Source organism: Pogona vitticeps, chromosome 6 (genome assembly GCF_051106095.1).
Source record: "Pogona vitticeps strain Pit_001003342236 chromosome 6, PviZW2.1, whole genome shotgun sequence".
NCBI lineage: Eukaryota > Metazoa > Chordata > Lepidosauria > Squamata > Agamidae > Pogona > Pogona vitticeps.
Window position 1 is genome coordinate 77368082 of NC_135788.1, and position 23619 is coordinate 77391700.

Here is a 23619-nt window from a genome sequence, read left to right on the forward strand (position 1 = left end):
TTTATGTTATTTTGGAGAAGGTTTTCCCAATTGTCTTGTAAGATAAACTAACTATGCACTTAAGTATCATAATAGCTTTCTTCCACAATCATCTTTCTCTAACTCTGAGAAGGACACCTGATGGTCCAAGTGTCAAAGTTGCCACCTAGAACAGGGATGGAAATTATGCAAATCTTAGATAATTTTTGTGGATGCCAGCCCCCTACTGGATCCTCTCTCCCTGCAGTTAGGGGAAGAATTATAATGAAAATTATAAGAATTGCTTTTGAAAGACATGGCAGTGATTTTCTAAATACATAGCTTCCTGACCCCTCTGTACACACTATTTTTACAAAAGGGGAAGTGGAGTTCCAGCCAGTTCTGATTTGGTTTTCTTCTTCTTGGTCTAGCAGATTCTGTGAGAAAATGAGCCCTGGTCCCCCAGCGCTTACCACCACTGAGTTTTCTGTATGTGGACAAGGGCAGCATGCTGCCTTTTCATCACCTCTTGAGAAGTATGCAATATACAGTTGTGTTCAAAATTATTCAACCCCCAATGCTGTAAAGGGGTTTAGGGACTATAGTGTACATTTGGAATTGTATTCAGAATGAAATCCTACAAGGACGTTTTAAAGAACCAAATGCAACTAAAATAACATCAATTGTTTATGTAATACAGTAGTAAATGTTTCTTTTGTGGTTTCTTCATTGCCACAATTATTCAACCCCTTAAAGACTACCACTCTGAAGAAGAGAGGTTCATTCAGGTGTTTTCGATCAGGTATTGAAAACACCTGTGGATGTCACCGAGCACCAATCAAGCATAATAAGCACCAATTAGGCAGCTTTAAAATGACTGTGATACTCAGCTCCTTCTAGACATTTACTGGTGTGGTTACAAACATGGTGAAGTCAAGAGAATGGTCCAGGAAGACAAGAGAAGAGGTGATTTGTCTTCACAGGAAGGGCAATGGCTATAAGAAGATTGCAAAGAAGTTAAACATACCAAGAGACACCATAGGAAGCATCATTCGCAAATTCAAGGCAAAGGGCACTGTTGAAATGCTACCTGGTCGTGGAAGAAAGAAGATGCTGACTTCGACTGCTGTGCGCTACCTAAAGCGTAGAGTGGTGAAAAGTCCCCGTGTGACTGCTGAGGAACTGAAAAAAGATTTGTCAGATGTGGGTATAGAAGTTTCAGCTCAGACGATAAGGCGCACACTGCGTAATGAAGGTCTCCATGCCAGAACCCCCAGGCGCACCCCCTTGCAGTCTCCCAAGAATAAGAAGAGTCGACTGCAGTATGCCAAAAGTCATGTGGGCAAACCACAAAAGTTGTGGGATAGTGTTCTGTGGACTGATGAAACAAAATTAGAACTGTTTGGGCCCATGGATCAACGCTATGTTTGGAGGAGGAAGAACAAGGCATATGACGAAAAGAACACCTTGCCTACTGTGAAGCATGGCGGAGGGTCAATAATGCTTTGGGGCTGTTTTGCTTCTGCAGGTACAGGGAAGCTTCAGCGTGTACAAGGTACCATGAATTCTCTTCAGTACCAGGAGATATTGGATGAAAATGTGATGCAGTCCGTCACACACCTGAGGCTTGGGAGACGTTGGACCTTTCAACAGGACAATGATCCCAAGCATACCTCCAAGTCCACTAGAGCATGGTTGCAGAGGAAAGGCTGGAACATTTTGGAGTGGCCATCGCAGTCACCAGACTTAAATCCGATTGAGAACCTCTGGTGGGACTTAAAGAAAGCAGTTGCAGTGCGCAAGCCTAAGAATTTGACTGAACTGGAGGCTTTTGCCCATGAAGAATGGGTGAAGATACCCGTAGATCACTGCAAGACACTTGTGTCAAGCTATGCTTCACGTTTAAAAGCTGTTATAACTGTAAAAGGATGTTGTACTAAGCACTAAGATTGAATGTCACTTGGGGGTTGAATAAAAACTAATAATGATGTGAGCACAGAAAACACATTTGTGGTTATTTCATTATAAACTTAAGGTTATATTTCTCTGACCTACAAGTGCCTCTTTCATGTAAATGTAAGCAAGATGACTGAATGATCAAAATCAATGTCAAAATGGCCAAAACATTCAATTTCAGTGGGGGCTGAATAATTTTGAACACAACTGTACAGTATGGTATATTTCTAAAGCTTGTGTCAAATGGGAAAGAAACGAGATGATTTTTCATAAAGCCAAGAGCAGAAACTGCCAAGGGCTCAAGGGCCATTTTCCTCCAATTTTTCAAAAACAGAAATGACCAAACATGATTTCTTTAAAGAGCTCTTTTAGTTCTAAAAGGGGAGGGAAGGTCAGTCTTTAAAAGGCTGCAAGCTTCCTGGGGCATAACTGGCCATCTCTAAAACAAAAATGGAATAAGGCTTGGTTGTTTTTGGTCATCCTGCCATAAACTCACATTAATTATTAGTCTCAAATTGGAAGGTTTTCTTAGGAATCGATTATTCCCAATTGTGGGGTGGGCAGTAAGGAGGTACTTTAAAAATAGGTGAAGAACTTTACTACACAGCCCTAAGACTATAGTATTGGAAGAGAATGTGTAGCTGAAAACCCAGCGAGGATCGCTGTTTAAGTCGGCTCCGACAGGAAGGCACGTAAGAGGAAAAGCTCTATCATGAAATTCCTCCTCCTGCACAGCGAACGTGTAAGAGTACTCGTAGACTGGCCATCAGGGATTTGTTAAAACGCGTGTCTACTACCAGAGAACCTCATTCACACAACATTCTCCCGAGTCCGCGACGGCCTGGAAGGAGGGAGAGGCTGCCAGGCGGAAGTTTTCCATTCCTGCCTCCTCCTCACGGGCGTCTGGCGGTTTCCGGCCTGGGCGGAGGCGCCGCTGCAGCGGATAGACGACGAGGCGGCTCCCTGGGTGAAGCGGGCGAACGGGGATGGCTGTGCCGGGCGGGAGCTCGGCCTTGACCGTAACGGTCACATACGGTAAGATTGGGAGCCCCTCCATTCCCCCCCCCCGCCTGCGAGGCAGGACTAGGCCGGGCGCGGAAAGCTGCTTCTCCCTCGAGCGCGGCGAGCGCCTCAGGAAGGCCGGACCGCGCGCCTTGCTTGCCCTGCCGGCCGGGCAGCGATGTGGGCGGAGGGCCGCGAGAGCACTGCCGTTTATTGCATGCCTTTGCCGCAGCTCCCCGCCCCGTTGCCTCTCGTTCGGCTGGACTCCGTGTGGTGCCGAGAGGGTCCCTTGAGGACGGGCGTGACGGGGCTGGATGGGTGGGGTGGGGAGCCCATAACGGGCGGGCGGGCTTCACCCGGGGCAAACCTGCTCGCGGCACCTGTGCCTGGCGGTGCCTCCAAATGCCTGCGCGTGTGGCATGAGGTGAATCGAAAGAGCCGCATTATTTAGCTTTGCCTCTGAATCCCTTCATGAATCAATGGCTGTGATTTAAATGGTGCATATTCTGCGAGTTCAGCTAGGCGGCCTTAGGCTATCATCACCCCTTTTCCGAATAATCCATTACAAAGATAATTCTGTTGGGCTGAATCCTTGCGGCTGCTACTGAGAGAATAACTGTGACGTGTTTTGAACACTTTATTATTTGTTTCACTTACAGGCCACTTTCTCTCTTAGTGTGCAAAACCGTATGCATTTTCCCAGTAGCTGTAATTTTGTTAGTCCCATAATTATAGGAGCTCTGTTCCTTTATAAGAAAAAAGATAACACAAAACAGCAGCCATCTACTTAAGTGTGTGTGTGTTAGGTGCTGTCAAGTCGGAATCAATTTATAGCAACCCTACTAGGGCTTTCAAGGTAAGTGAGATATTTTAAGGAGTGGTTTAACCAGTGCTACATCCCCTAAGAATTCCCATGTCCAAGCAGGAGGTTGAAAAGAAATCTCCTGACAAACAGAAGTATTTAAGCAAAATGTTTCAGCGTTTACCTTGTTTAGTTGTTCTGGTAAAAGTATAATACACAGTATATAAAAATATAGTAACGAAATGTCTGTTAATCCAGTACACCACAGTGGGTATCATGCAGGAAATTTCTGGTTAAAAATACGATCCCCCTGGATTCAGGTTTATGCCAAAATATACTGGTTAAAAGATATCTAGTATGGTGTGGTGGATAGAGTGACAGGCCTGGGTCTCAATTCCCACTCAACCGGGGAAATTAACAGAGTGTGGAACTATTAAACCACTCCTTAAATATCTCACTTTGAACGCCCTATTAGGATTGCTGTGAGCCGGTTCCAACTTGACAGCACATAACAGCAACATACTAGTAAAGAACTGCAGGTATAATCGTATCATTTGCTTCTTTTGGGGGTGGGGTGTGAGGATATGGAGTTAGGAAGGATCCAAGGCAGGGGCCTCCATATGGAATAAAGTTTTAGGTAGAATGCATGAGTGCTGAGCTGCTAAGAGACATATAAAGCTTTTTTTCTTTGTAAGATAAAAATTATTTGCTGAATTTCTGCCTCTGCTGCTACTAGGATTACTAAGATCAATAAAGGAAAGTAGTGAATGTAATGTGTGTTGAGGTTTACCCTGAGTGTATTTCTGTGATGATTTGTTTAGGTAATGAAAAGCATAGCCTTCAGGTTGCTTCTCAAGAAGAAAATAGTCAACCAACAGTGCGTGATATGGCTGTCTTGATTGAACAAGTAACTGGAGTTCCAGTTTCTTTTCAAAAGCTGATATATAAAGGTAAGTAAATTTGTATTTTTTTGTAGCTTAAGGCTATGCATTTTGACCCACAAATAAGTCTCTTGAATTCAGCAGAGTATATTCTCATAGGTGAATGAGTATAGTATTGCAATAATCTCTGATTTCCAGGAAAAAAAACAGTAGCACAAACATCTTCTGCGTTCTTGTTTAAATATGTTTAAGCAGCTGATTTTGTCTCTTCTGAATAATTATAAAAATTCATCTTATTACCTCATCCTGAGAATACATAGTTAAAACTTAATCAGTTTTCTTGCATGTTTACTTATGTATTAAAATAAATAACTGACTGCTTGTGTTCATGTTTCAGTTTTTTTCCTGCTCTGCCCCCTCCATTCTATAGTATTTTACAAATGTTTTTGAAACTAAACACTGCATACTTGGTATCTATTATATGACGCTCTAGAAATCTGACACCTTATTTTGACAGAGTCTTGGTATGTGATGAGTGAGACTAGATGGATCCTTCCCAAGTCCTTGTGTTATTATCTGTAGAACTTTATTATAAGTTACAGTGATTTTTTGCTGATTATTTTTTCTTCTATACTGTATTTAAGATTTTAATATTTGTACAGTACTGAGTGTAAGCTTCTAAGAGTAATTGACAAACAGAAGTATTTAAGTAAAATGTTTCAGCTTTCATGTTCAATATTTAAAAATACACTAATGAAATATAGTGACAATTAATATATTAATAAAAATATATTATATTTGTACTAAATGTATTTATGAATGTACGACTACATTTTAAGAAGACTAGGTCCAATATTTGGTCAGCGCCATGCATTTTCATTAAGGATACCTTGACATTCTCTTTTTAAAATCAGTTTGCTTTTGTATAGCGTTGTCCATAGTGGATTATTGCTACTGAGGAAGAATTGATTTAGTTATGTGATTTCCTCCCCTGAAAAGTATGCCCTTGCTTGTTACAACCTTACTACATGTTTTTCACAATACATATTTTTGTAATCATATTGCCAACATTGACTACAGCTCCAGTATCCTCTACTCATTAATACCTCCAGTTCTGAAAGTGTGCACTTTCAAAGCATCAAAGGCTTGACTTTGTCTACAAAAAGTTGCAGAGGGACTTGCCACTATAAAGGAAGTAGGAAGCTTTGAAAAAAATTCTAGAGATTTGCATAGTGCTTCCAAGAATTTCCAATATTACATCATGTCAAGAGAAAGAGAAACCTTCAGGAATAATGTAAGTCTGAGCTGGAAAATAGGGATGATCAGGTTGGTTTATTCCTCGTGTTCATATATTACTGCTAACAAGTATGTATACTGAGAAACACGAACCCAGTTTGAGAACTGCAGAATTTTCTACTGATATCTTCTAGACAGACCATTAAACTGATTACTTAAGGATAGAGAAAGAGCATGTAAATAATCTGTATCGTTTCTATGAAACTGCTTAAAATTGAGACACTAGTCCAAGAACTCCTGGATCCTATTTACAAAACTTTTACAATTTGTATTCTTAAAATATCTCAAGATATAGAATTCAGATTTCAAAAGCCTGTCCTGTAATGAGATTTTTGTACATTACAATGATCCTCATATAGTTTTTTAAGAAAACATTTTAACAATAGAACATTTAAAATTCAATTTAAATTCAAAAGTCCCACCTTAAAAAAAAAAAGATTTTTATCCATTTTGGAGCTGGTTTGAGTTTCAGTACCATGTTTTCCCGAAAATAAGATAGGATCTTATATTAATTTTTGCTCCAAAAAACACATTAGGGCTTATTTTCAGGGGATATTTTTTTCATGTACAACAATATACATTTATTCAAATGCAGTCATGTCATCTTCTAATTGCTGCACAAAAGTGGAGGGCAGGGTTTCACTTAACTAGGGCACATTTTTGGGCTAGGCTTTATATTACAAGCATCCTAAAAATCATACTAGGTCTTATTTTCAGGTTAGGTTTTATTTTAAGGGAAACAGTACTTGGCAAGTGAGTCATCTGAGCTCTCATTATGACTTAAGAGAGACATCATAATACGCAGTGGGTGTATTTTTTTACAGGTCATAGATATCTGAGTGGCGAGTTTTATACCTGATGATATTTTATCAAGATTTCTGCATCTATGGAATCAAGCTGAGGAATTTATTTGGTTTTTAATTTATTTATTTTTTGTATATTTCTGCTTATGAATTATAATCTGGAAACAGACAACATATGCTCTGAAAACCGCATGCAGCTAATGTTTCTTTTTACAGTGGGGTCTCTACTTAAGAACTTAATCCGTATTGGAAGGTGGTTCTCAAGTGGAAAAGTTCTTATGTAGAATCTGCATTTCCCATAGGAATGCATTGAAAACCATTTAATCCGTATCTGCTCTTTTCCGTCCATAGAAACTAATGGGAAGCTGCTATTCTGCCTTCTACCACTAGAGGGGGATTTTTTTCTTTTTTTCCCCTTAGGTCAGGGAACAGTGTTAAAAGCACTTCTGACTAAGCTAATTTTGAAGCAATGGACTGAAAACCAATTAATCCGTTCTGGCTGTTTTTTTTATGTAGAGGTGCGTTCGTACATTGAAGCATTAGTTCCCATAGGAACTAATGCAAAGCTGGTTAATACGTACTCTACCACTAGGGGGAGAACTTTTTTTTAAACCTAAGATGACCTAAGGTTAAAAAAAGAGCAGGAAAGGTTTTTTTTCCTGTTCTTATCTAGATTTTTGTTTTCAAGTAGAAGCAAAATTTAGCAAATGGAGCTGTTCTTAAGTGGAATTGTTCTTAAGTAGGGACGTTCTTAAGTAGAGACCCCACTGTATGCCCTTCCATCACCACCAAAGATGCCAATTTTGCATGAAATGTTAATAGAGTGATGGGGGAAAAAACCAAAATTTCTTCCCCAACAAGGCATGTACTCAGCAAAAAAGCTGAATTACACTTCAATAAGCCACCATATGGTTGCTTATTGAAGTGTAATTCAGATTTTTTGCTTCTATGCCTCTGAAATCTGGTGTGTTATAACCATTTTAAGAAAAAAAGGGCTCCTTTTTTGCTGGATCTCTTTTCCCATACTACTGGGTTTGTCCTAATCAAATTAATTTTTATTGAGACCTTTCAGATCTGGCGAGAAGGGCTCTTTATAGTACAGTACTTTCTTTAACCATACTGTGATCCCTGTTTCTAGTAAGACTGAAAAGAACTTTCAAACAAAACAGTGATATAAAGGGAAGCAGGATACTTTTTTATACGCTTAAGAATGTGTGTCCTGATAGAAGCAAACCCAGATACTATATTTATTTTGAAGCAACCAATTTAAGTTTTCAGATATGATACTGAAGAAACTAATATATGAAACATGCAAGTGTTTGGTTTTTATGACATAGTGCTTAGCATTTTATTGTATCTTACTTTTTTTATTAAACTGCAAGCTGCCTTGGGTCCCAGTTCTGGGAGAAAGGTGGCATAGGTATGAAATAAATAAAACCTAAATGGCTTATCACCTACAGTACGGTTGTGATGAATGTTGTGGTCCTATGCCTTTCAGCATTCACTGTACGGTACAGTGGTGCCCCACTTAACGATTACCCTGCTCCACGACGAAATCGCTTAACGACGATGTTTTTGCGATCACAAAACAATCTTTAAATGGTTTTTTCGCTTAACGATGATCAGTTCCCTGCTTCGGTAACGGATTCTTCGCTAAACAATGATTTTCAAACAGCTGATCGGCGGCTCTCAAAATGGCTCCCCGCTGTGCAAAATGGCTCCCCGCTGTTTTCAGCACGGATTCCTTGCTATACAGGGAGCAGAAAATGGCCGCCCTATGAAGGATCTTCACTGGACGGTGAGTTATTTCGCCCATTGGACTACATTGAACGGTTTTCAATGCATTCCATTGGGTTTATTTCACCTGACAACGATTTCTTTGTACAGCGACTTTGCTGGAACGGATTATCGTCGTCAAGCGAGGCACCACTGTATTCAGAAGTTGATCCATTCCTATGTTAGGCAACTAACAAGAGCCTGTGTATTTTCATTTAAAACTGCATTTCTTTCTTTTAATGTAATGCTTATAACAAATTTTACAGTCATATGTTTATATATGAAGATACTTTGGTGTTTGATGGATCACATTATGACTTTATATGTTCAACTCAGCTTGATGAGTTTCATTGTGTAGGTCTTAAATGAATACATACATTTAAACAAAAATGACATTACTTAGTGTTAGAAATCACACTAGGGTAGGCCCATTGAATCAATAAGGGTTTGGTGAGTCAACTCCTCTGTAGGTTTCATTGATTCAAATGGGCCTAGTCTAGTGTGATTTACTATATTAAGGAATAAGATGTTGGTCAATTATTTCTTTGAATCCAGACCCTGACATACACCAGCAAAAAGGTGATTGACTTGCTTTTATATTATTGGTGTTCTATCTTTTCTGTTCCTCCTCTCAGCCATAGAGGGAAATTTAAACTTTTGCTTAAATGTAGTTTGTGGTGTTATCGTGATGGACAAATTAGCATACTATTTGTTTCATATTGTCCAACTTTAAGCCATAGTTACCAAAGCTGACTAGTTTAAATTATCTATAATTAAGATTCAGTGGAATTCAGTGTTTGGATGACAATCCAAGCAGGGGTTTTCAAAAGTGGAAATGAAAGTTTCCAGATCTCTCCTCTGTGGACACATGGGATGAAGAAAAACAGTCAGTGCATTATGATATCACATAATCTCTGCAGTGATGTCACTGCGGGCTTGGACAGCTAGGCAACTGAATGCAAACAGATGGCCAACCTATGATCGTAATAATAAAATTAAAATTGAATGCTAACAGATTTACAGATGTGTGATCAGTTGTTAGATTAAATCATGTCAGTATTATATGCATGTCATGTAGAACTGCTGGGTAGTTCAGTGGTTGGGAAGTTTGATTCCCCACTGGGCCTCCTTTACAGGGGCTGGACTCGATGATCCAGAGGGTCCCTTTCAGCTCTCCAGCTCTAAGATGATGATGATATCTTGTATCAACAATAAATCAGTTTAGAGTTGATTCAGTGTAGAGTGTTTTGAAGAATATGCATGATGGTTACAATTTTACATATACACTATATGAAAAGGCATATAGGTTATAAAACTATTTCTGGCTTTATATTTCAATCTTTTGAATGTATTTACAATTTCGCTCATTATTTTTGCTTTTCAAATCTTATAAATAAATGTATGGTTTTATTATTTCTTCCTAGGAAAATCCTTGAAAGAAATGGATCAGCCATTGTCCACATTTGGAGTGAAAAACGGTTGTAAAGTCATGCTGATTGGGAAAAGGGTATGTTTCATTTTATGAAGGGTGTTCTACATTGTAGTGTTTACTCAGTGACAGTGGAGAATTAGTTCTATGGTGTTGTCTCCTAATACTTTTCCTCTGATTGTTTTCTCACTTAATACAGTTTGGATAAAAAGGAATTACATGAGGTTCCTAGCTTGGATGAAAAGAATCATTAAGAGAAAGAGATTTAAATAGTAAGAATTCTTGTACAATACAGCCAGGAGATGTGTTTCTGTGCAGCCCCTATGGAGGAACATCGCTGAACGGTGAGTTTATCCCCCATAGGAACGCATTAAACAAAATTTAATGCGTTCCTATGGGATTTTCCATTCCGTTTAGCGATGTTTCCACATAGCGACGATTAATCCGGCACGGATTAACGTCGCTATGCAGGGCACCACTGTACTGAGAGGTAGCTACTAATTATCATCTTATGCTACAAAATAAAAAAAGAACAATGTCCCACACAATTAGATACTGCATTTTAGAAGAAGCATGAAGTCCCAGTTTCTGCAACCAGGAAAAGAAGTCTTGTTCTACAAGAAGGAGACAGATCAAGTATGTTTTTCACTCCTTTTGCTGCCGTTTAGTTTTAGAATTTAGAAATCATTTCATGCTAGGGACATTGAACACTGCTAGCAGGATTGACTCAGGTGCCTGCTTACGTATAAGCTGGTACTGGTGAGAGAGCATATGAATGTTTGTGAAGTTGAGGAGAGTGAAAGCTGAGCTTGTGAGGGGTGCACCACTGAGCATGCACACTGTAGTAGTGTGTTCACAAAACACTGATTAGGGAGAATAACAAAGCGAGGGAATGGGACTTTTCTCAAGGTTAAATAAGGAAGACAACCCGCTCCACCACTCCTCAGAATAGTCTATTAATTTCATAACTTTTGACCAGTATCTTGTCCTATACAGTTGTCAGTTACATATGTAACTGATGTATGTTAATAGTGTAAAACAAGATATTAGTAATACAATGTTTCCCAAGATACAAGTGTGATGTTTATTCATGAGGCCCCTGCTTGTTATCCCCTCATAAAGGCGCACATCGCATTCTCTTCTTGCTGCCACCAGTGGATTACTTCAATCCATAATATAAATGACGTATGTCAGAACACTTGTCTTGTGAACAGAAACAGAACTTATTTATTGAAGTGAAGCAGAATGAGTAATAACAGAAGTTTTTGTATTCAGTATAAATAAGCAATTAATCGACATACCTCTCAGCACATAGTTCTTTTCGCTTGCAACTTCATTACCACCTTCACTACCTATATCTGTAACCAGCCCTATCTCTTTGACTAACCAGCCCTCTCTGACTAACCCTATCTATGTATCTGACTAACCAGCCTCCTCCTCCCCCGCCAAACCTCATGTAGCTGCTGACTCCGCCTCTCCAGCCCTCTCATAGGTTCATACAAATCAGCCTATTAATATGAGTGACATGAGTGATGTGGGCGGTCGGCACAACAAGTCTTACCGTTTTTTTTGTGTTCCCCTAAATTTCCTGATTCATATCCCTGGGGGTACACATACCCCAGGTTGGGAATTACTGCTATAGTGTATATCTATTCTAACAGTGAATGTGTTTATTATAGAAACTTAATATGGTTTATAACTGTAATAAGTACAAGGAGACCAATGCTCTGAATTGCAGTGAACCCTTCAGTGTTTCTTAAATGTACATTAGCATAATCCTTAATTGAAAAAAAAATGCTTCAATAATGTTCACACCTTTGTTTTTAAAATATACAGAAAAGTCCAGATGAAGAGGCTGAACTGAAGAAATTAAAAGATTTGGAGACATCAGTGGAGCAAGTTGCCAAGAAAATAGAGGAAATTAATAAAGAGCTTGGTGGTATTCAGAAGGTGAGTTTCTTGGTGCAGCAATTCATCTGTCTTTTTACCTTTTGTTAGTAAAACAATTTTTATTGTGTGGGCAGGCAAGTTTGTGAATTGGAGAGTGGTTCTGTGTATTTGTCTGGTCATCTTCCTGTGTGCAGAGTAAAGAGAAGAGGAGAGTCTCTTTGTGATTGCATATGGGTGAAAAGGGGAAGCTGTGGAGTGAATGACTGTATGAGGATGGTGAGATTGGTAGAATAATGGAGGGTGTAAAGGAGAAGAGAGAATACGGGAGGACACATACCGTATTTGCAGGCGTACAAGACGACTGGGCGTGTAAGACGAACCCCCAACATTTCCACTCAGAATATAGAGTGGATGGCTCTGCTGTGGTGCTGGCGGCGGCTGCCCAGGGCTCTGCCCGGGCCTGCCCTGGAAGTTCATGGCCGGCGAGGAGGAGGGCGAGGAGGTGGGGAAGCGACTCTCCGGCAGCGGACGGGCGAGTGGGCAGCTGGCTCAGCGGTGCGGGGCGGCGGGCAGCCCAGCGGCGGGCTCTGGCCGCTCAGGCATGGCCGGCTCTGCTTCCATCCCTCTGTCCGGACCGACCGCCTGCCTGCCTTCCTCCCCAGCCAGCGCGGCCCTGCATCACTCACTCAACAGCGGCAGCGGTGGCTCCTTCCTGGCCCAAGTGAAGTGCACCCGGTGTATAAGACGACCCCCCCACTTGGGGGCTTGTTTTTTGGGCCAAAAAGTTGTTTTATATGCTGGCAAATACGGTAGTGTTTTAATGGAAAGGAGAGCAACCAAAGGGAACTGTGAAGCAGAATAACCTAAGAGAGGGTCTTTTACAATGAGGATATAGGGAGATTGTATATGTGTGAGACAGAGAGAATGGGAAAGTGAGTGTGGAAGGTCTGGGAAGGGAAAGAGATGGCATCTGTGGTGGGATGTATGCAAAATGCTGGAAATAAAAGAGGAAGGCATGTGTGGATGGTAAAAATGGAAAAGGTTCATAGGATATGTGGGAGGGTGTAAAGAGAAGGCATGTCAGAGAGAGAGAGAAAAATTCAGGTGGTTTTTCAGTGAGAGCAATGTATAAGAAAGAGACAGGCAATTCAGGGAGAGGAACATGTGAGAAAGATTATACTGGAAGCATATACAGTACTGTGTGAGAGAGGAATAATAATGTTTTCTATATAGCTTCTCAGTTAGTGTTAAAACATTGATGAATTGGTCTTATTTTTTAAAGGTAGATCAGTTATATATTTTCCATACAGGGTTTTCTGGCAAAGAATCTTCAAACTGAAGCACTCTGCCAGTTGGACAAGCGGATAAAGGGAACAGCTGAACAATTTATGAAAATTCTGGAACAAATAGATGCCATTGTGAGTAAATAATTAAATTAATTAATTATACCCACTATATTACTATATTGTGGCTTTCTACTGGAAAGCACAATTGGTTTTTATTATATCTTTTGTAACGAAGCTTTAAGTTCAGGATTAGGTTTATATAGATATGTAGTAAGCTCAAAAGGTATACCTGGTGAGGATTTTTTAAAAAAACGTTATTGTGAAATGGACACATCTGTCCCATTGAGAATATTCTTTCTGCAAAATGTGAAATATTGGCAGCTTATCAAATTAATTGCTGGCCTTTAGGCCTGTTGGAGTACAACTGTTTCAATGCTCAGTCAGCATGGCTTTTAGGACCATGTGCCAGAGCCATTCAAGTAAACTGTGTGTAATGTAGAAAAAAGAGAGTAGACTGTGTTGACTGGGAATGGAGAGAGTCCTGATCCATTCCCTCTGTGGAATGCTAGGTGGTATTCAGTTGAGACTGAGGCTCCTAAGGTATGTTGTTTGGTTCCAGATACAGTGATGCTCAGAGCAGGCCAAGTGTAATGAATGAGATGTGTCTAATTTAAGTTGTTTTGGTTTCAGCGAATCTTCTCTAAATAAGACTAGGCCTAGCTAGTCTTATTTAGAGACTAAGACTAGCTAAATAAGATTAAGCCCAGTGTATGCATACCATCCCTTGGAGACTGTCACTATCCATTTTGAACAGTAGCTTCTCTGTTATCCTTGTGGAGATGTTTCAAAACCTAGTCAAGAGTTTGAAAATAGCATTTTCCTGATGTTGTTTTCCAAAGAAAAACATGTTCCTTTTATATCTAGATTTTTCTGATGCAAATCCTTCGACTGAGGTAAAAAATTAAAAAATTTCAGATATGTTTTAATAGAATCAATATTTCTAAGAAGTTGGGGGAAAGCATTTTGTGCTCAGAAGTGTAAACCATTTTCTTTATAAAGCATCTTCAGATCTTTCATGGTTGGCTTAGCTATAAGACACTGTTGTGAATGGATTAAAATCCTAGAGGCATTTTTAATGAGTTACTAAGGACCATTCAGTATTTTCTATAAGCTTTTCCATAACCAACTGGTTGGCTACTGTGCCAACAGAAATTTGGATTAAATTGGTCTTTGATGACTCATCTAGCACAGCTTTTAAAAATATTGAATTACCATTTCCCTTCACCAATATTATTTCCGTGTAGAAAAAAGTGTTTATATTATTTATATAACATAACAGTGAAATGCATCTATTTTACTAAAGACATATAGAGTGGAAAATTGTGGTGCAGAATAACTTCTCATTTTGATTACATACAACCAAACAGATACATATGCATTCCTTATACATGGTTATCTTTTTGTACAGGAATAAAATTTGTGCAGGAGAAATGTTGAAGTATATACTGTATTATCAAGTATGAGGTTCTCTTGTTGAACTACGGATTTGGGGTCATTTTGAAGAACACTATATGTCACAGTTGACCTTCTTGTAATGACAGTTTTTAAGAGAGCTTGACTTCCCCAAACCCCAAGATTTTATTTCTTGGGAAAGTTAATATATAACTAGGTCTAGTTTCTCCCTCTACAAAGTTTTCACTTAGTCATAGTTTATTTAGATGAAACACCTTCCACAAATACCTTGTGTTCCGAAGTTAGCAGAGTAGGCAATATGAATAAAATAGCTATCATAATAATATAATATTTTTACAGCTAATGTTCTTCTAGAACACCCCATAAATTAGTTAACAGTGTGTAGTACTAATAGCATCAGCAGTACACCCACCATATTCTCAGCAGTTCATATTAAGAGAAGTTACATTAAGATTTATTTCCTTCATAAAGCTAATAGCAAGGACGGAAAAGATAAACCAAAGCAACCGTATGGCATGCCAGAGAACCTGTTCTCCAGCGTGATCAAGAGACCCTCCTCTCGCCGAGGTTCCATTTCCTGAGGCAAGAAAGGGCATCTCTATGACAACTCAGCTCCTGGCTAAGAGCAAAGACAAGGGCAAAGCAAAATAAGAAGAACCTATTTCTTCTGAGGCCCATGCTTTCATGAAAGAGCACATTTCTAAGAGCAGCACAGACACTGTGAAACACCACAAGTACGGTAGTCTTTAAGGCTGGTGGCACTAATCCCTAATGAACATTGGCAAGCTTTTATATCTATACTCAAGGTGAGAAAATATTATCTCAGTTCCTTTTCCGAGTTATGCAAGGCATGTGGAAATATGTAGTTTATCTGCCCTCATATATTACAGTGTGCATGTTAAATATTAGATCTTTGGGCCAACAATTCATTGCGAAGTTATTTTATAAAAGAGTGCTAATTTTTCTAGACCTGGAAGTTGGTCATTTGAGACCAAAAAATCCATTCTGTTTCTCACTATATGTTTCTGAAGCTGTTTATGGCTTGTTTAAAATGGCAACTTATTAACGTGTATCTTTTGTGTATCATAATTTTTTATTATAACCCCAGTAGTATAAATTGACTTTTAGAATAGGACCAAACAGTCAACTATTTGTTTCCTTATTTGTTTTTTTAAAGAACTTGTTCAAACATATATGATTAATTTTTTTAAAAGATTAATTGGTGTGCTTATGCAACTTAAGGTGCAATCCTGTTTTGTCTGGAGCAGTTGAAAGTTTAGCTCAGACCTGTGAAAAGGAGATTTCCTACACAACATTATGTAGAAAGATTCACACCTGTCACCCTTGATATTAGTGAAGGATAAAAGTGAAGGAATCGATGGTATGGCATGAGTGACATGAAAAGGCTTTGCACCCCCCAAAAAATAAAAACCCTGCCAGGCACATTCACAGTCCAAGGAAGACTTTATGCCAGCTCTGGAGTTGGTATAAAGAGATTCTCTCTTACTGGAAGAGAAATAGTTTGGTTTAAAAAACAAAGTGAGAAAGAGTGTGAAACATTATTTTTGCCTCACTTTTGCTATGCCAGCTGGAGCCTGGCTTGGCTTTGTATGCATTAGACACTCTGGAGCATTCTGACCCTTGCAATACCATTGCCTTGTTACTTATCAAACGTATGAAATTCTAGAGGATATCTGTAGGACTGTAAAAAGAATGATGTACATGTAAATATATGCTTATTGTTTTATGAGTATTAAGTACTAGTTCTGTACATTCTGAAAGTAGCTACATTGAGTGATATCTGAACTAATAAATACGTTATATCCTTTTTAAGTTTAGGTAATATAGAATTCACTATAATTATTAGTCAGTGTTATTAGAGCCTCGTGGCGCAGTGGTTAAACTGCTGTACTGCAGCTAAAACTGTGCTCACGACCTGGGGTTCAAATCCCAGGTAGCCGGCTCAAGGCTGACTCAGCCTTCTATCCTTCCGAGGTCGGTAAAATGAGTACCCAGCTCGCTGGGGGGGCAGTGTGTAGCCTGCATAATTAATTTGTAAACCGCCCAGAGAGTGCTTGAAGCGCTATGGGGCGGTATATAAAGCAGCACACTTTGCTTTATATGGAATGGAGAGAGTGCAAACTGGAAAGTAAAACTGATGGCCAGGTATATCTGGGATGGGGAACCTCTCACCATGCAAGAGTCTGGGGTTACATGGGAAGGCAGGTAGACATACTTGGAGGCATACATCTCACCATATAGGGTATATTGAGCTTAACCCCCTGATCTTTTCTCACAGTGATTTAAGGAGGGAAGTGTGAGATAAAAGCTTATCTCATCTCCCAGTGATCCTCACTGAGACTGCTGTCCCAATTCTTTTCTTTTGCTGGCTTATAAGGAATGAATGTCTGGAGTTCTCTGCTGGCTCTGTGGTGATGGGAGGCTGCACTAGGACCAGCAAAAGGATCATCATTCCTGAAACTGATAAATTTATCTAAATATGCTTGACTTGCACCTATATAGTGGTCTTTCTTATCATTACAATAGTTCTGTGTGTAGCTCACAGTTATTCCTATTTTAAGCGGGAGAACTGAAAATGACTTGCCTATGGATTCTCCAATGAGCCAGGGTTTACTGAAAAAGACTGAACACTGATCCTGGTTCAAGTCCAAAGTATCTGTAGATAACCTGGTCAATGTGGGTTGCAATATTGTTGTTCAAAACAGGCTAAGATGCACATGAAGTACTAATAGTTTTCCCCTTAGCTTGATGTACATCAGGTGAAGAATTAAAAAGGAAAGAAATAGATAGTATAATAAAGACTTCAGAATATTAGATTGATTGATATATTTATACCATCTCTGTCTAGCCTCTAAGAAGGTAAAAAACATCATAAAACCATAATTTATAAAGCAGCAAAGCCTAAAAATAAACAATACTAGTTTAGGAACAGGTGGTACGTTCGTCATGAATTCAATGGAAGAAGATTGATTTTAGTAGGATGCCTGACAGCACAGAGAAAGGGCAACAACCAGATCTCTCAAGGCAAGGCTGTACTGTAGTTGCCTAGTATCACCAAAAAGGCCCTGTTATACAGACTAGTTACATCTCTGATCATAGTGGAACTTGAAGCTTCTGAAGATCAAAGTGTGAGGTTCTGGTTCATACTGATGAAAGTGATCCTTTTTTCAGTTACTCAGGTCACAAAACATTCAGGGTTTAAAGATCTAATTAAGCATATTGAAGTGGTATACAGTAGTCACACAGTTCATCTGGAGACATTCTGAATGGAGAACTAGTTGGTCTTACTCTGCAAGATACTCCATCACCAAGCATTTAAGCCTTAATTGGTGAAAGTCTTGCATAAACATCTAAAAGATTTAGATTACCTTTGTTGTTAAATTATATTTTAATTAAATATTCAAATGTTATTGTAACTCAAGGTATATTGCCAAGTTCACAAAACCTTGAATAGTTGGACAACGTATTCCTGGAGAGGAGACGTAAGCTGACTTAAGGAAAAAAGGAAAGATGGTGAGATCTGATTTGAATGTTATTCTTATGTTTTTCTCAAGCCACTCTTTTAGGGAGCAGGTTAGACTATGTTCTGTTTAGTGCTAGGATCCTTTGTTTGCCAATTCAGCACTGAATATGAACATTAAAAATAGGGGTTTTGGGAATCTTGCTGAGTATTGAATAGCTTCTTTAACAGGCATAAAACACTGTCTGATATAAACTAAATAAGCTGTTTTAATGATACATATTTGTCTGTATAGACCCAAGATGACCATTCAGAAGAGGACAGTAATTTATTTCTCTTTGTTCAAAACAAGCTTCCCTTCGCTAACTGTAGCATACTTAGATTATATGTGGCAATACTAATAGGTGGGTTTCTTGTATTCTTTTGTGGATTCTTAATCACATGTTCCTCCTTCTTCACGAGGAGGGGGTCACAAGGAGTGGGATACGACTTAACGACTAAACAACAAAATCACATGTTCCTCCTTACAAACTTTCCCTTGCAAAATGCAGGCTATTCTTTTGCAGAAAACTCTGTATATTTTAGAACATTTCCATGGGTGTGGGATGGTATCAGTTAAGCATATTAATGCATCTCCAGTTTTCAGCAGAGAATAAATTTACCCATAACTACACTTAGATTCCAAAATTGTTCAGAACAGGGCTGGGGATAAATCAGTTTTTATTTAAGAAATATATGCACCACACTTTGACATGTTTGCTAGGAGACTTACCAAAAAAACAAAACAAAACAAAAAATCAAAAGAAGGCAAGCAAGAACAAAATATTAGAAACATCAATCTATAAAACAGCAATGTAGTATAATATAAAATTGAATATTGTTTCCAAGAAGACTTCTGTCAATAGATTGTTTACCATAGAAGGTATCCTCTGAACTGTTTTGATTCCAAATATTTGTTGGACTGGGATAACGCTTTAGTCCCTGTCAGAGGTCATATTTGTTTCTTGCTTGCTTGGTATCTTCCAATACATTTTGCGTAGTATTTATACTATGGCTGGAATCCTACTGGTGGTAATTTGTCACTGCATAATTTGTCACAATTAATTGATGAGGTACTGTGGTACATCTCAGTTGAGCAATTTGATGTGCAAGCAGGGACACAACCAGAAAACCCCTAGCACCTTGTCAGTTAGCTACAATCAGTTATGCAAGTTACACAAACACCAGTAGGATTGTGGCCTGTGTATTAAAACCTAAAAGTTCTGTGTCAGCAATTTTGTCATTTTTCACGTATTTTTCATGTTGCATAATTCTACTTCTGTCAGTGAAAGGACCCGTAAAATGCAGTCTCAGCTTTGTAAAATCCTTCCCAACCCATTTTCTGTAACTGAAGATAACATCAGGCATAGACCACACACCCTTGAATCCATTTTCATTTCCTCAGAGGAAATATTCAGGTGGGGATGTCTGCTGAATTCCATGCCTGCCATCAGGTATCATGTTTGCTAAGTGTAGCTGGTACATATACATAGCCCAGCATGTGCAGAGTATGTAATTCTGTCATTATGGAAAATCTTGTTACCATGAATTTCAGTGAAAAGACTGCATTATATATTGGTTAAACTCCTGTTGCTTAACATAGTAAGTTACAACTAGAATAGGCACATTGAATTAATGGAACTTTCATATCATGGAGTTCATCCTTCATTTTCAAAGATGACCATTTCCATCAGATTCACCATTCAGGGGAGAAATAGAAGAAGTGAGTGGTTAAGGTTAGGCAGTAGCATATTGCTGGACTTGCAGTTGACTAATTAGCCCAGCATGAGCCAGGAAGATACAGAAACTGTGGGGGGCAGGTTAGCTGATCCTGGGCTTGTTGCACTGTTAAGAAGTTGCGTCCTTGTTTTCTAACTACTCTCTTCCTTTGAGCATCCTTGGTTCTTTTTGTTTTGAATTTTTTAGTCCCTTGTTTGACAGCATTTTGTCAGGCACTTTGGTGTCGAACGACTGCTTCCCAATTAACATGGCCAATATTTAAATCTTTTAATGTTGTCTTCAGTGTATTTTTGAGTCATTTCTTTTGTCCACCACATAAATTGAGCACCTGCAACATGCTCTCCATGGAAGATACATTTTGGGAGACGATCATGAGACATCATGACAACATGGCTGACCTACTGTTGTTTTAAGATTGTAAAAATGCATGTCGTCTGTGCTTGTCTCCAGAACTTAAGGGTCAGGGACTTTGACTTATCATTTGTTGCTGAGAATTCTCTGAAGACAGGTAAGATGAAAACGACTGAGCTTTCTTGCATGATATTGATAAACTGCATCTCCACTCTATAAAAGTAACAGGATAGAACAACTTTATATATCTTCAGCTTAACAGATTGACTCCACATTTATTCCACGCAGAGGATTAAAGTCCAGCAAAGGCAATGTTGGCTTTAGAGATTCATGTGGTCATTTCATTGTCAGTGAGAACACAGTGGAAGACAGTGCTTCCAAAATACATGAACTTCATTGCAGTAAGGGGTGTTTGTATACCTTCAGAACTGATTCCTCATAATGTACACCCAGAGCAAGTTGGTACATCAGTATTGCCTTATCAGTATTGATCTTCAGGCCAAAATTATTGGAAGTGGAGGAGAACAGATCTCCAGGAGAATGGTTGCACTAAGAGTGCAGTAATTGCTCTTATAAAAGCCCACACAGTGCAAAATGAGATTTCAGTTATGGGATGCAGATGCTGCAGGACTGAACAGTCTTCCGTCAATGTGATATTGAAGGTCAACATTGGCATTTTCTTTCGTGCCGAACTACTGCCACAATTGGTGGGAAGAGTAGGACCTTTGTGGCACTGTGTGGATAGCTGGTTCCAGGGGCTGGACTCTAATTGGGTGCAGCTGGGATGGGGATATTTGTAATGGTTTACAAATACGGATAACCCCATCTCCAATCAAAAGTTCTAGTCAAATCTATGAATGTTGTGAAGAGGTTGACATGCTGCTCTTGACACTTATTTGTAGCTGTCAGCTGGCAAATATGTCAACAGAAGTCACAGTGAGTTTTTTATGTGATGGCTTTCTCCAAATGTCCTATGAGAAGATTCAGAAGAATTCTTGCCAGAATTTTCTGAGCAGGATTTAGATGCCTTGCTGGCTGTCACAGAGTTGACTATTGCCTTTACTTTTATAAAGCTTGAGAATAATTGAATTTTTGTGGTCCTGAAGGGTTTTGTCAGTTGCTGGAGGAGTTTATTGCCTTGTTTCTAAAGACCTCAACTGGAATTGCATCTGCCTGTAGGGTTTTTCCGTAGAGCTGGTTAATGGCCTCTTGTGGTTTCTTCCAGAGAAGAGGGGAGGTCCATGGAACTGTTAATTGGCATTTGTGGCAGCTTGCTTCTCTACAAAATCTAGTGATTTCTCCATAATGAGTATCGAGCTGTCAGAGCTGAGGAAGGGTGACATTTCCACAGGTTAAGGGCCAGAGATGGTTTTGATTGCTTCAGAGAATTTCTTGGTTCTTCATCGTGGTCTTCTGTGAATGCACACAAAAGGGTTAACCAAGCGCCAGCGTTGGTCCTCTCGGAATATTCTTGAGCTGCAAGAGAAATGTAACAATTGTAGGGCTGCCTACACTGCGCATGCTCCGCCCACCCGAGCCTTAGTTCCATTTTTCCGCATTGCGGTTGGGACCTCTCGTTTCGAGCTCCATTCTTTTACTCACTATTTCGTAACATTTTGACCCGGACTGTCTCTCGATTTCGTCTACTTCTGTGCCCCTTGACTCGGACTGTTTTTTGGACCATCCGATCCGTTTTTTCCCTTTGCTAGAGCGGCTTCTATATTTTCCCGCTCTTTTCTCCTCTAGCGCAACGGCCATTAATTCAGCCTATGCCTTCTGGGCCCTTTAGCCGTTGTGTGGACTGCGATAGGAAGATTCCCCATCAAGACCCACACGACCGCTGTCTTTTTTGTCTGGGTGAAGCCCACCAGACGAAGTCTTGCCGCCATCGTAAAACTTTTACCAAGGCAGCGCTTAAAGCAAGGCAGCAGCGGCTTAAATTCCACCTCTGGGAATCAACCCTCGCAGCCACTAAACCTACTGAGTCTGAAATGGCCTCACCATCGACAGCTCTCATGTCTGAGGCAAGTGTCTCTTCACAGCCTGCACCATCCAAGGCTGTATAACAGAAAAAGACGATCCCTTCGAAAAAGTCATCGGCGAAAGCCAAGGCGAGTTCCTCCTCGATGCCTGTAAAGCAAAAAGCAAAGGCGTCTGAAAAATCTAAAGAAACGACTGCTCAGCTCCCTCCAATATCACAGTCTCTACCATCGCCTATTTTAGAGGACTCGTCTCGGGATCGAGATTTCTTGTCGGAGACAGCACCCTCCCTGCCTCCTCGACAAGCTGAGCCAGCTCTACCGCGCGGAGAACCCTCTCCGACGCCGAGTCATCTCGCTGGTGTTACAGCGGGTTTGACGTCTGCCCCCAACAGCCCATCTTCTCATGGGCGGGGATCTCCGGCTCCTTCAACCTCGTCGGCTCCTTCGAGGTTGAAATCACCGAGAAAGAAGTGCTCGAAGAGGAAGCGCAGCCCATCCAACCGACGCCGAGACAAGCGCCGGCGTCGACGAAGCCCCTCCTCGTCGAGCGACTCCGACTCGGTTCACAAACATCGTCATCGTCGATGTCGACACCGATCCAGCTCTTCGACGTCGTCATCAACATCGACAGAACCGTGTCGGAAGAAGCACAGGAAGATTAAATACATATACATCTCATCTTCCTCGAGCTCCCCCGAGGTGCGTTATCGACGCCGACATCGACGTCGACAGGTCGGTGCCAAGCCGCATGCACCACCGCGGCCGCGGTTACCGGAGCCCGTCCAGCCTACAGCTCCCTCTGTTACTGCCCCTCCTGTTCAGCCATCGACGTCGGCACACGTTGTCGGGGTCGAAAAACCACCCCGGAAAACTAAACGGGACGTTTTTTCATCGGACCCCGATGAGGCTTCCTCGGTCCTTTCTTCTGATTCTGACCAAGATCTACCAGTCCCACCTGTCCCTACCCCTTTGCCTGAGGGAGAGGTGGTTGGATCTGACATCGGGGACGCTAACGGTTCTTCTCCATCTGAAGACTTTTCATCCTACTCTCAAATGTTGGGAAGACTCGCTCGAGCCCTAAAGTTAGAACTCGACCAACCTGCACTCCCTGCAGAGGACCTCATTTTTGGAGACATAAAGGAGAAGTCTCCGCCACCTAGCTTGAATTTTGTCCCGGTGATCATGGACATAATTAAGGAATGCTGGGAACAACCGGCTAATACGCCTCCACTACCTCACTGTACTGAGAACTTCTACAGAGTACATGGGCCCGATACTAAATTTCTCCTTAAACATCCAATTCCAAACTCTTTGGTTGTGGAAACTAGTTGCACTAGACCTACTGGTAAATCTCATGTTACACCGACTAATAAGGAGGGCAAGAAATTAGAAGTCATCGGAAGGAAGATTTACTCTCTTGTTGCCTTCTTGTTGAAAGTTACTAACTACCAAACTGCACTCGGTGCTTACCAAA

The 23619-nt window shown here is 40.3% G+C and overlaps 1 protein-coding gene across 18 annotated transcripts in view; it reads left to right on the forward strand.

The window, feature by feature from the left end:
• The first annotated feature begins 2754 nt into the window (after positions 1-2754).
• The window catches only part of BAG1 (BAG cochaperone 1), a 35084-nt gene continuing 14219 nt past the window's right edge, over positions 2755-23619 (forward strand). For 4 of the 18 annotated variants that reach the window (XR_012088528.2, XR_012088529.2, XM_073003925.2 and 1 more), the window contains exons 1-5: positions 2755-2949; positions 4540-4668; positions 9899-9981; positions 11740-11853; positions 13104-13211. Coding sequence is in view for 6 of the 18 variants with exons in the window: in XM_073003925.2 (XP_072860026.2) it covers positions 2901-2949; positions 4540-4668; positions 9899-9981; positions 11740-11853; positions 13104-13211 (483 nt within the window). In the remaining 12 variants the exon portion in view is untranslated. Of the gene's footprint in view, positions 2950-4539; positions 4669-9898; positions 9982-11739; positions 11854-13103; positions 13212-14003; positions 14033-15023; positions 15742-17995; positions 18087-20262; positions 20333-23619 lie in introns of those variants that run through there. The other 14 variants (XR_012088531.2, XR_013537448.1, XR_002302385.3 and 11 more) reach the window with 11 other exon arrangements.